This window comes from Ptychodera flava, chromosome 8, assembly GCF_041260155.1.
Source record: "Ptychodera flava strain L36383 chromosome 8, AS_Pfla_20210202, whole genome shotgun sequence".
Classification (NCBI taxonomy): Eukaryota; Metazoa; Hemichordata; class Enteropneusta; family Ptychoderidae; genus Ptychodera; species Ptychodera flava.
In genome coordinates, this window is record NC_091935.1 from 9871816 (window position 1) to 9886727 (window position 14912).

Genomic DNA, 14912 nt, shown 5'->3' on the forward strand with positions numbered 1-14912 from the left:
TGTTATACGACAATATCAGCGCCTGAAAGCAGAGGAGAATAGTGGCAGTATATGCACATCAACATAAAGATTTTCTCCGTTCGTATTCACTTCTTTACTTATTTTTTATCCTTCTTCTTTCATATTATGATAACATTTACCAAAATATGTAATGTTTGCTTATTTTTCCATCTATTTCATATATACACTGCATATTACACAATGCACACACGCATCCCAAGCGTTGAACATAAGTCATCAATCTAGCGTGGGGGAGAACCTAGTAGAGTGCAGTGCTCAAGAACACAACAACGTGGGTTCCGCCCACATCTGAACCGATCAGCCCATGCACCAGCCAAACGCCCACGATGCTCACCTAATCTTCCCTTTCGTGCGTTGGTACGAGTTTCAAACCAAGCTTGACGAGTGTTCAAAAGAGTCATTTGTTTTGCCTGTTTTTTTCTCTAATTATAAAATCTTTTGTACTCCTCCATACTTCCAAAATTTCGATTCATTGACCGTTAAGTTTGCGTACTTGTTGCCACCTTACAAAAAAACTGATTTAATCATCTGCATGTACACTATATCAAATTCAACACTTCATTGCCAACAATGTTCCATCGGAACGTCTCGGACGGCTAATACTTTTAGAGAAAAGGCAAATTTGTTCACGCAATCGTTTTGGAAGAATCATTCTACCATTTCATGCATGTATTCAGAGGTAGTCCACCATTTTCCTGAAAGGATGTAGAAGGTTACGTTCAGAAACATCGAAATTAAACTCGGAAGTCACATAATTGTGCACATTTATTACATGTACATTACCATGATACTTATTCTCGTGGCACTTTGATCGTACACCTTGTACAGGCTATATATGCCGTCCAATTGGATGCTTTGATGCTCGGCCAGATCAAAGAGTAGCGTTATTGATTGTTCGGGTGTTTTGGCGGAGCCAAAAATGGACTTTTGTGTTCCACTGAATGACCATGTCATTCAACAAGGTAAGTTGCTATAGAAGAAAACTGTCTTGAGTTGATCTCATCATGAACCTAGTACTACGGGTAAAACGACTACTGTACTCTGACAACGAGACGTAGAAACCTTTAGAGATGGGGTTTCTGGCAGGAAACAACGATTTTGTAAATTTGGCGACGACGGATTTCGGCAAGGTAACTGTGTACCGGATTGTTACATTCTGTTTTGAACATTTTACAGTAAGCGGCCGTCGGATTATGTTAGTGACTCGCAATGGAAGATATAAATTCACGGTCACTCCGTGATCAATTAGATACAGACCAGGGCTCGAAATTAACTTTTTGCCCTGGTAGTTCACTTGGGCTACCATTTTCTGAAGTTGGTAGCCCAGTGACGATGGCTGGTAGTCCATGAATATTTTAGTTTAGGGACACTGTACTCGTCCAAGTATAGGCCCCTGGTATAGAAGCAAATAAAAATAAAAGCCCCTGCAGCGTGATGTTCAAATCCCGCCATGTGTCATTTGTAAAACAAACTCTTCACGGGGTCACTCAGGCTATGACAGCTATAACGTTTACCTTTTTAGATGAGACGACTGATCTCCAGTTGCCGGGTTTTCGAGCTCGTTATGCAGTGTTTACAGAACTAGACCTTTTGGCCATGGGCCAGAAACATTACTCCTACTACTTGATAAATTTTCACATACATTGCGCCCCAATACAACTTATATCAATATCCGCTATGTGTCAGCATTTCTTGTAAAACATACATTTATGCAAATATTTATCCCTAGAATCTGTGCACAAAGCATTCACCAACATACCATTTGTACATAAATGAACGAGACACATGGATGCATATATCATGGATATTGGTACCCTAGGGCGCATGATAAGACGCAAGGGTGCAAAAAAGGTGTAACTTTTCAAAGTCCTACTCGTGAAAGAATGAAAATGGTACGTAAAAGATCATTGATAAGCTGTATACACAAACTGAGATCAGTTCAAATGTAAATTGACAGTTTCATATCGAAACCATTACAGCGCAAACAGTGCAGTGTTTTCGAGAGTAATTCACAAAAATGAACTTTGAAAGATTTCGTGACGCATATACTTGTCTGAATCACAGTCTGTGTCTGAATGATCATCATGATGACAATACTCTTTCAATATCTCGACAGCCCAAAGATTACACCCTTGGTATGTGTATATTTGACTTGACTGTTACTATGCGGACGTCTGATTGCTACGATATTCTCCTAGAGATGAGCATTTTTTGACAGTCCTTTGTGAGTCGTTATTGTCTTAATTTAGGGAACAAGCATGAGTAACAAACTCTGCTTGTAACTACCAACGCTGCATGTAGTTCTCGTAGATTTACGCTCTTTAGGGACTGGACACAAATTACAGGGGGGGGGTGGGCCGGTGTTTTTTGGGGGTGGGTCGCCATTTTTCGCGCAAGCATTTTTGAAGGGTCATAAAATTTTGTTCAAGCTTATGGGGGAGGGTCACCTTTTTTCATGCATCAAAGCTGAAATTGCATGTGCACGTTACGGAATACTGAAATAAGAAAAATACCTCCTGGCACTTTCATTTTCTGCCATTACCATTTTCGGCGCGCCCTTCGGGCGCAAATTTCAGGTATAATAAACAATGTATTGATGATCCAAGCAGCCACATTGATTTAAGTTGTCATGATTTCTACTTATTCAACACTATTGTGCATAACTGTCCCCTATAATAAGTCTTTCAATAACAATTTGGGAGATTACTTATTTGACATCATTCTCCCATTGACAATACATTGGGTATAGGTCGGTGTCAAACGTTCATGTCGCTGTATGTACATTTTTTAATTTTTTGAGGACATTGACAGAATACAAACTGTTCAGAATAGTGCATAGTGTCATCAATAACAACTGGAAGCTTCAGGTCGAACAACTTTTGAATAACAATTTAGGATCAGATAACCTATGAGTTATTTGTAGTTTCCTCATAGCCTACAATGTATAGTGAATCAACATTTTGGTGAAATTCCAAAATCAAATTTCTTGCACAACCATTGACTTGAAACCACTCTAGTCTAATCATGAATATTAATACTAATAATTAGGTGTACATAAATGCACAGGTTTACCAAGTTTTGTATTGGAAAAAAATTATTCATAGTTTCATCATAGACTTGCCATGTATAGTGAATGGACATTTCAGTGAAATTCCAAAATCAAATTTCTTGCACACCCATTGACTTGAAACTACTCTAGTCTAATCATGAACATTAATACCAATAATCAAGTGTACATAAATGCACAGATTTTCCTATTTTTGTATTGGAAAAAAATTATTCATAGTTTCATCATAGACTGCCATGTATAGTGAATCGACATTTAAGTGATATGCCAAAATCAAATTTCTTGCACAACCATTGACTTGAAATCACTCTAGTCTATCATGAATATTAGTACCAATAATTCAGTGTACATAAATGCACAGATTTACCTATTTTTGTATTGGAAAAAAATTATTCATAGGGTTTCACCATAGACTGCCATGTATAGTGAATGAACATTTCGGTGAAATTCCAAAATCAAATTTCTTACACACACATGGACTTGTAACCACTCTAGTCTAATCAAGAACATAAATATCAATAATCAAGCATACATAAATACACAGATTTGCCAAGTTTTGTATTTAAAAAAAATTATTCATAGTTTCTTCATAGACTACAATGTATAATGGATCCACATTTCATGCGAAATTCCAAAAGAAAGTTATTGTACACAGATGCACGTGTTACCACCCTCTTCTAATCAAGCACAATTATGTCAATTATTCAGGGTCATATATACACAAATAGTGCATATTTTTAATTCTGAAAATTTTTTTTACAGTTTGTCATAGACTCCCATGTATAGTGGATCAACATTTTATGCGAAATTCCAAAAACAAAGTTATTGTACACAGATGCACATTTTACCACCCTCTTCTAATCAAGCACAATTATGTCAATTATTGAGGGTCCATATATGCACAAATAGTGCAAATTTTTAATTCTGACAATTTTTTGACAGTGTTGTCATAGACTCCCATGTATAGTTTTGTCATAGACTCCCATGTATAGTGGATCAACATTTTGACAGAAATTCCAAAATCAAATATCTTGTTCACATGTGCACTTGTAAACAACCCATGCTAATCAAGTATATCTATATCAGTTATTAAACATCTGTATATGAACAGATATAGCTAGTTTTATACTGGAAAATACATGTTCGTAGTTTTCTTATAGTCGACTACATGTATAGTGAATCAACATTATCGATAAATTCTAAAAATTACATTTTTTGTACAGGCATGCACTTTTTACCTGCCACTTCAAGCAAAGTACATTTACATGAATTATCACACACATATGATTTGATATTTCTTGGACAACGCGTTATATCGGCCACATTTTGCCTTCCTTTCGGGAGGGCGACTTAAAAAGTATAGCAAGTCAGAAGGGGGTCTTTAACACATTGCGGGTTTTTGGGGGGTATTGAGTAACAGGGGAGGGTCACTTATTTTCATGCACGGATAAGGGGGAGGGTCACTAATTTTTGTGCATGAACTTTTGAAGGGTCACTATTTTTTACGCAGCGGTTTTTCAAAAAACACCGGCCCACCCCCCCCCCTGTAATTAATGTCCAGTCCCTTAGTGTCAGTTCGAAGGTAACGCCGTACATGTGCGCCCTCAACGGCTCAGTCGAGAGTAACAAAAGTTCAGGGAAGAGACTGGCCGGAGTACTCTACTCGTATGAGGTCGATAAGATTATCCATTTATGTTACTCTGGGCAACTGTTACTGTGGCCAACGGGGGTTGGAAGAGAGCCGACATTATTCGGTACGTTTTTGAGGTTGTTGACGAAGTAAGAGACATTGCTTATGAATCTCTGTGTACAGATTTCGACAGATTCAAGTTTTATTCGCCAAGGCATAATTCAGCTCGTCAACTCAGCCTACCCCTACGTGCGTAAAGTGCTTTATTATTGTTGGCAAATGAATTCTAGTCTAGTCTAGATTAGAATTCAAACGTAAGCAATAACAGCGTATTTTACATAGACGCCGTGTTGACGAACACGATAAAAGATCTGAAGGGTCTTTGAACATGCCGTGGGAAGAAGAACAAGAACTTGCAATTGGCATTTAAAATAATTAGTGGAAAATCTCATCAAAAGTTACAGTTACTTGCCCTTTGACAGGGATTGTCGAAGCGCCGTGACAACACCACGTCATAACTCGGGATGAATGATCCGGTAAATTTGAACAACGAATGCTCCCTAAAATTGTATAGACAAGTACTCGCAATGGTAAAACCAACTAAATCTGAATCTCAAATAGATGTCTCTAGTATGCACCAGACCTACCACGTGTGTTCAAATACTTTCTAGTCAATTAGCAATGCATCTCCACGGTCAGCTCAACAAACATTCCATCCCTGCACTTGGATCAGAAGCTAACCACAACTTCTTCAGAAACCGTGACACATGTCCAGTCCCAGTCAAACCTGGGTTACTTATGTGCATATACAAATAACTAGAATACCGTGAACTCATATGCAATAATGTTTAGCTGATATCCTTGATTGATGACAACCCTCTGTGGTGATCAGAAGTAGAATTCTCCAATTTCCGCCACAACAAATCTTCTAGTATCATCAGCGGTAGTGTTTAGAGAGCAATTTCATAATCAAAGAATAAATCGTCATGCAAATCCCATGATTTGCCGAAATATTCCAGTCCGTACATAATTGTATCTGGATTCTACCATTCAACTAGTAAAGCTTTCTTTTACCAACAGTTTATAAGTATTCGCGACCGTACTTGTGCTAGTGGTTATGAACATTCTTAAAATCATTACGAAAAGAGTCAGCTCAATGGCACTTGTGATCTAAAAGAACGTCCCACTATCACACAGATCAGGAAGCAATTGAAAATTCTCAATGTATGTACAATATAATTCATTTCATATCATATAGGCACAGGTTGTATTAAAAAGTTCAAAATATCTTCACTGAATTTTAATCACCTTTAGAGTGAAGGAAATGAGTCACGGTGATTGTTTTGAAAACAAATTTATAAAAGCATAAACTGAGTTGCGACATCAGCGTTTGATTAAAGAGACCTTGACACGTAGCCGTACTCTCTGGGGTATCGCTTCAACATGATCATATCACAGCAAATATATTGATTCTGTCATTCAAATGTCTCAGTTTCTGGACCAGTTCGATAAATTCACGTCCTCCAACTCAAAAGACCAAATACAGTGCAACGCACTTGTGTTGTAAGACATGCACTGTTCAGTCATTGTGGCCTGATATTCGCGGTGACGTCGTCATTAATTGGGCAAAAATTCGAAGGCGCGCTATATGTAGTTCTATTTTGTGTAATTGTAAGAAACAGCCATTACGACATTAAAAATGATTTCACACAAAGATCAGTGTACACCATGGTCTTAGCTTTCTGCCGCGAAGGTGAGTAGCCACACAGTAGAATTTTCAATTTAAGAATATTAATAATGATTACCAATCAAAATGCAAATGAATCGAAATGATGTCATTATTATTCATCATACATGTATTATTGTTGCTGTAGTCATTGTAATTATTTTCATTTGTTGTTGTTATTATTGTTGTTATTGTTGTTGTTGTTGTTGTTGTTGTTGTTGTTGTTTGGAAAATCATCCGGAAAAAGCAGAAAGTGTTACACTGAACTGCGACGTGAGTTGTTGGACCGTGCGAAAATTCAGTCTGGACGGAGCAATGGCGCTGATGCGTGATACAGACTTGTTTTCACACAAGAAATATTCCATACTTACAACAACGATCAAACTGTAGCTGTTTTGTGCATCTTAAGCTTTAACAAAATGCATATAGATAATTTGCATCGGGGTCATGACTTCATGGTAACCAGCAATCATTCGACAGTGATCAGAGTGATGTTGGGTTTGGTCACACGTGACCCTGACAGGTAAAACTGTGCCAGTGTATGAAGGATCCCCTAGGTTGGTAATGAAAAACAAACTTTCGGGGTTGTGTCGTAATCTACGTAATTGTGTTGTTCTTATGGTATTAAATATCATTTGTCCTGCATTCTAGTTCTATGATGGCTTCTACCATGTCACATTACCAAGACGTTTTGTACATCAGGAGATAGGAATGAGTTTGGTCAAATGACAAAATACAAGTAAAATCTTTGTATATTGTTATGGATTACGTCGTCGATGTGGTCAAATCAGCAAAAGAAATCAAGAAGTACGTTAGGCTCAGGAATAAGACTATAGTCTCATATCTCAAACAAATCATAGCATCGTGGTATGGGTACCTAGGGATGTAAGGCCATGCACACAGGGGGTGATTTCCTTGAATTCACAAAAGGCTTCTTCCCAGTTATTTACAGGCATAGCTAATGCAGCATAACTTTTTTTATTGAAAGGTGTGTGGTCCTATATGACTGCTTCTGTAATGGTATCATAGTATCATGATAATTGTCAAGATAAAAGATCTCTGAAGAAGCTATGGCTTGCTTCAGAAGATATCAGGAGTGTGTGGGATCGTACATATGTTATCATTTTAAAACTTAATTACTACTTTTCATTTCGTTGACAGCTGCCTGTCGAAGAAATGAGAAAATTAATCAAGCAGACTGGAAAGCAAACTTTCTTGAAATGTTGTGTTTATAGGAATATTTTCATTTACCTAGAGGGTACGGTAATCCTTAGAGTATACAAAGACGCCGTTGACTGGCATTGGTATCTTATTCATTCTCGGTCCCTGTGTGATTCTTCTCTTCCGCTCTGTTGTCTTTGTTCTTCTGAACAAATTTCTCACAGCTACGAACAACCAAGCTCACCGCAGCCATGTCAGTAAAAGATATTGAAACGAAGGTAAGAGATGGTGTTTTTACAAATGTTAGTATCTGGGAGGTTTTGTCCCCCAAACTGTGAAAATTTGTTGTCTTCTGAGCTGGGGCGAATATTGTCCTGTTTCAAAGTTACATCATTCTGACCGTTGAGTGACAAGGCCGTTGCAGTGATTTGTCTTTTAAAAGAATCCCTCCAAAACGCAAATGATTGCATGCATTCCCATCGTAATTACATGTATTGTACGGATAGATTTTATCGACCACAGAGTGTCATTTCCCTGAATGGTACCGACCGTATTTTCTTTTACGAATGCCTATAGCCATGGCTCTACTCTCTCTGAATACCCGCTTGCCTGTGCAACGTCACGTCACGGAGCAAGCGGTCGTGACTCGCCCCGATGACCCGCTACCACAGTCACGCGAGTAAGGTCTGCAAGGGATTACTCTCTCAACACCTTTTGAGTGTGCTGTCTCCGCGTTTCACTGTGAACAAACCTTGGCGATAAAGCATCGCAACCATCATGGCACTTTAATATATATTGCATTCGGTACACACTACATAAATATAGTTGTGTAAGCACGGTGTTATCACTGCATATACAATGATCCAACGAAAACAGCGTCTTTAAAATGTTACCGGCACAAGAAAGCAAATAGGCCTTTCAGTTGTAAAAGTCCTATTTTCTTTCGTCTTTTCACGTATTTTGCCGAATGTTGCAAATCTCGTTCTTTATCGATACAAAAATTGGTTTACGTGAGGGTCGGTCTGGAATATTTATATTTACCAAATTGATTACGTAGTCCCTTGATAAAAGGTCACGCATATCTATTACGCACATTTTAACGAAGTGTTCGGTTGCCCTAGTCAATATACTTGTATAGCAACCAGAGGGACTGTGTCTGAACTGAGTGAATGATCAAACACTAACACTTTCATAGTGGCTGTTTTTCTCATTTACTCCGGAACGAATTACGTCATAAGTTGTACGGGGGGGGGGTTACACTCATATATAGGTGTACGGGTAAGTGCCGCCCGAAAGGGTCACTTCTATGACGAAAAATCCCTAAAACATGGGGCAATAACATGGAAAATGGAAAAAATCCCAAAAGTATAGTAGTCAATAAAAATTCCCTCAACAGGATCATTTAATATACACCTGTAGATATTGTCAACTACGTGGCTATGGGCGGTTAAAAATCCTGGGAGTACCCCCCCCCCCCCCCGCCCGTTCATTTATTATAAAGCGTTTCTAAAGGTCATATTTACATATAGGGTTGCATTAATCAATACAATCGTGAGCACTTAGCTTCCGAACGACCTTAACCATTTCACCACCATGGTTTAGCCGAAACCCATGTTGTAAATGGTGAGCCACGGCTTGTTTACGGGAAATTGGGGTAATCAGGTTAATAAACGGCGTCGCAGAAGTGTGACAACTGTTCCTTGTTGTGGGTTTGAGCATAGACTCGGCTGTAGACTGTTTACCTAGGGTCTATGGTCAGAGCATGGATGTAAATGCTCAGAGCATGGATATCTATTTTTTACATCCATGCTCAGAGTAACTGTGGTTATGAATACTGCTCTGGTGACAGCATGAGGGCAGAACATTTTTAAAAATCGGTCTTAACCCAACTGTAGATGACAAACAACGCTGTACAGTGAAAATACGTACGTCTTTCACGGTTAGAATGTCGATGTCTGGTCAAACACGGAATACCCTATCCCAAAGCTCTCGGTCGACACTATGCGTAACCCCAAGGGGCAATCCCATTCGCATTATTAACGCTTAGGTAGCCTGATGATTAGCATAAAGAATCGCTGACGCAAAAAATTGATTCGGTGTGTTGTCAGGGTTTACGTCGTCAGAAAGCATTAACTTATCAAACCTATTTCAAATTCATTACACCTTTACTGGGACACACACGATTACTCTGTTGGTGACCTTCACTGTGATAAATCATTTGTACCTGTGCGCGCGAGTGATTTCCTTTATTTTATCGGTCCACTGTCCCTCCACGTGATCGGTCTCTCCAATGCTTTGTGGCAAGACGCGTCATTCGTTCCGTACATATACAGCATTTGTCTCTGTTTAAAATTCGATATTTTCAGCCAGTTTCTAAAATTTTGATGTGTGTATTCTCAATAGTCCTTTCCGGGATTTTATAGCTCTTTGATGAGGGGATACAACATGATTAACATTAGATTACAGGATGGTGGCGGGACTGTGGTCAGATGTAGAGAGGGCGACGATGCCACCTTTTGCTTGTTCTTTGCTCAGTGTTATCGGGCTGCGACTATAATCAAACGAGAACAGCAAAGAAGCAAGGGCGGAACTCGCCATCTCTGTATCTGATTTTAGTTTGGTTGATGTGGATATAAATTAACGCTTCACTATTATTTAAATTACGAAGGAATATTTCGAGAGTGCTTTGAAGGCAGCTGGTGATAGTCTTGTGGTAGTCGATTTTACGGCTTCCTGGTGTGGTCCATGCAGATATATAGGCCCAATATATGAGGTAAGTCAAACCAGCATTACTCCATGAAACTTGTCATATATACCTGCTACGTGATCCTACGAACATCCTGTACTGTGAAGACTGGTATAATTATGATGTTCAGTCACATACTATAATTTTTTGCGAGGGAAAACATTTTAATTGCTTTTTGAAATCCGATGTCGTGATGGTGTGATGAATTTTATCACTTCGAGACAGGATAGTGCAGCAAAATACCTGCCTACCATAGAGGAAACAAAATAAAATGTTCTGAATTGGCAAGGATTGGGTTTCAGCACCGAAAGGTGTAACGGTAAAATCAAAGTGGGCGTTTCTACTCGATTGATTTCAAAAATGAATGTCACTGATCATGTAATTAATGGTGTACTAGAAATCCAGTTCCAACGGTAGAGGGCGTAGTATTAGGTAAGACCGTTTGTATGAGTACCTCAGAGTTGCAATTTTTTCTCTGTCGTGTAGGTAATCCGACCTCACTTGTCACAGGTGCAGAGTTGTGGTCAAAATGTAATGCCATGAAAAAAGATTTCTGGACGAGAGACATGTTTGAATACAACATTTTGTAAGATATAGAAGGGACAAAACAATAATCCAATAACTTAATTGCTTGCTCTTGATGAACTTTGTAACCTGCGATATTGTTTCCATCAGTGCGTGCTTACCACCTTGTCACACTTGTTACAGGGCAATCAGTATTGCAAGCATGAATGAATGATTTACATTGTAGGCCATGGCATCTGAATTTACCAGCGTGGTATTCCTGAGGGTTGACGTGAACGAGAATTTGGTAAGATATGACGTAAAGTTGCTTAATAATCTAATCACAACTCATATCTGCTTCATGAAATTTTCATGTCTCACACACACACACACACACCGTGGCACACACACACCCAAGAACAGTTTCAAATAAGCGTTCGTCTTTATATCCTTTTGCAATAGCACAATGAGTGACGGTCATTCTAGCACGATTCATCCATTTTGTTGGATGGTGCCATGTACTCAGTTTTTCCCCCTTTTTTATTCCAGGAAACTGCACATCATTGCAGAATACAAAGTATGCCAACATTCCAATTCTACAGAAATGGAGAAAAGGTAGGATGATCGAGGGCCAGTGAAGTACAAGGTTATTGAGTCTTGCTGAAGTGAGAATGATGGACCCAGAGAAGAATATATTGAAGTTGTTGTCCAGATTGGCAGATAAATTGCTTTTGATCCATACCACTTCCACTCCTGGTTGTTTGTTGTTGGGGAATGGTGGGACTGTATGATAGAATGCAGAGATGATCTTTTCTTGAGGTTTTAAGATTGTCATGCTCAGGCCCTATTTTTGTTTGTCAGATTGCTTTCTAATCGACTCTAGTGATATCTTTGACACATGTAAGGTATCTAAGGTGAACGCATGTGTATCATTTGTTTGTATTCAAGAGAATATAAATGTTGAGAATAAATGCATTTTCTCTACAAGACCTATACTCATTGAGGTATTGTGACTCCAAAGATTACAGCCTAGTGAACACATTGGATTGATATTGTATGTACGTGTGCCTTGATAAATATTCCTCCTGTACCTCCTGATAACTCACTAAAATGTTTGGATTGGCGCACATGCATCCTTGTTAGTTTATCCTTCATTTTTGTAAGAGTCAATTGTGGAAGTCAATGTGTAACAGGCGAAGGCCAATTTCATCTTCACATTTGACATGAATAGGATTGAGTCAAAAGATAGTGCATTGGTCCATGCATCCATAAAATTAATGTGGCCACCAGACTTCATGTTTATGAAAGAAAAAAGGCAAACAACAATGATCTGTATGTGAGAAATAGCCATTTATGGTCTGGCTGGGCAGATTTCTCTTTTAACTCAACAATTTGCATCATGGTTGCAATAAACACATCGCTTTTCTCTCCAAATGGCAGGTTGAAGAATTCTCCGGAGCCAATGCAGCACTACTACGCTACTACCTTCTAACTTTGCCAAAGAAAGCATGAATGGATGTGACGACAATCTCTTTATTTTACCCTGCAATCTGGAGACTTGAAATCTTGCTGGATGTGATGCTTTTCTGTGCATGAATCACACGGCCAAGCCTAGGTGACTATTTTCTTGGTCTGTTCATAAAATGGTCATATTTTTCATTTATAAACCTTTTTAAACAGGATGGCTTCAAAACAAAATCATATTTTCTCTCAGCCAGTACACCTGGCAATTGCTGTCCTTGCAGTATAATCAGTTATAGTCAACTTCCATCCTGTTCTCCAGGAAGAACTGAAGATACAAGTAGTATCCTTAAGTGTGATAACCTGAAGTGAACGCGGTCCCAGGTGTCATTGATTAACATGTGGCACCACAAGGCTTTATGATTGCACACTGTCAGGTGCATATGAAAGGGATCAGACTCATCTTGGAAGTTCGTAGTGAGAATCATTTGGATAATAGCATAAACAAACAAGGCACGTTTTGAATGGCCCCATAGTTGTGCATCTGACGATTTTAATTTTCCTACCAAGCGCAGGTGAATTTCCAAATTTTTGTTTTGTCACTGCTTTAAAATATGCTTTATGGGACCTTGTCAAGTATACTGCCCCGTAAGTACCTAGTGCTCTGTACCATTATTTTTAGGGGTGCCCGAAAGGTGTGAGGGCCTGAATATAGCCGTTAGACTATTTGCATATGCTGTGTCTTCTGAACACTCTTAACTAAGTTCAACAACGTACTAGTTCAATAAATCCTACATGGGACAGGGTTTTTTCGAGTCTTGTGTTCATGCACACTGTACAGATGCATTTGCCTAAGTTTAACTATGTACCGTGGCATTACTCGACTGAGTTCAACTACACTTACAAGTACTGCTGTAATAGAATGTGTAAAGAAAGGTACCAAAATGAATAGGTATTATTCCTGGCAAAAAGGGGCTCTGCTTGACCAAAAGGTTGTTGTAGAATGTGTGAAGTGGGTGCCAAACGGAAAAAGACATTACCAGACAATAAAATTTGCGTTGAGTGAATATGTCTTTCACATCTTCAGAAATAAATATGGCAAATTTTTCAATAGATGGTCACTGGTCACTTTGCCTTCAGCAATAGTGGTATTCTTGCAGTAATTGGAAAGAAACAAACTGTCCTATGACTTTTTTCAATCCTCTAGACTAAAAAGAGATACAATTAAAACAACAACTGCTACCACAAGCGCACTACTGCTTGTCCCAACCTTCCATTATCACATGCATTCAGCCCCTCACAACTGACAGCCACCCCTAAAAATAATGGTACAGCCTGCTGGGTACTTCTGTGGTAGCATACTTGACAAGGTCCTTTATTAAAATGAACACGTCTTTTTTGAAAAAAAGTGACAAATGCACAAGTTATGTGTTTCAGAGAGGAATATCTTTCAAGGGATGCAGAGTACAAAAGCATTTTGAGATTTATAAATTTCATCCTATTGTGAATAGACCACGAATGAGGTCCTGCCAGACACAGGAAAATATAACAGGGTCAATATTCAATTTATCTCCATCTCATTTACATATATTTGTATTTCTGAAATGACATATTACATATCATGAGCAGCTCATGGCAGCACGTGAAATCATCAAAATTGGTCTTCAATTCATTAATCGTACTCAAATATTTGTTGAATTTTCTGTGGATATTTCTGGAATTCTGAAAATGTGCATGTTTTAATTCCCAATTAAAATGTTACTGTTAAGACAAGACCATGTGTCATCTCTTATTTGTAAAGTTACATCACCATAGTCTCAAACAATTAGCTAAATGAGGACAGAAAATTGACTTTTGGTTAAAGATAAAGAGGTCCCGAGACATTTTACAGAAGCTCTATCAGATATACATTTTGAGAATAGATAGTAAATTGTGGAGTTGTAATGTGCGTTTTCATTTTGAAACCCATTCAAAAAATTCAATTTTCCAATCTTGTTTCCCTTAACATTTCAATCTCTGACAGGCGCTGACACAAAAAGTTCTATCCATTTTGAATTTCAAACTTCAGCAACTTTTGACTTGATTTACTTCTCTTCACCATGAACGGGACAAAGTCACTCATTCTGGACATTGTGATACCAAAATACATGGATTACTAGCGTAAAGTTACCAAATGATGGTAACACACAACTTCAAACATACTCTTTTGATGAATGCCCATGATTTAGTTTGTGACCTCACGACAAAATGAACTGCACCCATTCCAGTTTGGTTTTCTGTGTTTACACAAGCCACCATCCTTATCCACATGAAAGGACCACAGATCAAGATCTCACTACAAAAGCTTGCATGAGGTCAACGACATGTAACAGCCACTCATGACGTGAACTGTACACTGAACTTGATTTACAGTAAAGCCCCTTATATGTTTCACTGATGTTGTTTCAGTTGACCAGTATTCCAGCATGTTTCAAGAAGTCAAACAACACTGACAAGTTTTCATATTTAAAACAAAGTTCATGAAAAAAGCTCAAAAAAACAGCAGCTTTGCCCCTTTTTCACTTCATGCACTTGCAATCCTGTACCAGAGAGAGAA

At 38.5% G+C, this 14912-nt stretch overlaps 1 protein-coding gene across 1 annotated transcript; it reads left to right on the forward strand.

Annotated features, from left to right (window-relative positions):
* Positions 1–7723: 7723 nt before the first annotated feature.
* LOC139138433 (thioredoxin-like) lies at positions 7724–14089 on the forward strand. The gene is made up of 5 exons (XM_070706820.1): positions 7724–7883; positions 10274–10378; positions 11103–11162; positions 11405–11470; positions 12296–14089. Exons 1-5 carry the CDS (start codon positions 7857–7859, stop codon positions 12365–12367), a joined length of 330 nt encoding a protein of 109 aa, XP_070562921.1. The 5' UTR covers positions 7724–7856; the 3' UTR covers positions 12368–14089.
* The last annotated feature ends 823 nt before the right edge of the window (positions 14090–14912 follow it).

Excerpts from the sequence above, each read along its gene's own strand:
- LOC139138433 (XM_070706820.1), top strand. The coding sequence starts at position 7,857 with ATGTCAGTAAAAGATATTGAAACGAAG. Across the intron at positions 10,379-11,102 it reads ATATAGGCCCAATATATGAG|GCCATGGCATCTGAATTTAC; the intron begins GTAAGTCAAACC and ends TTTACATTGTAG. Across the intron at positions 11,163-11,404 it reads TTGACGTGAACGAGAATTTG|GAAACTGCACATCATTGCAG; the intron begins GTAAGATATGAC and ends TTTTTATTCCAG.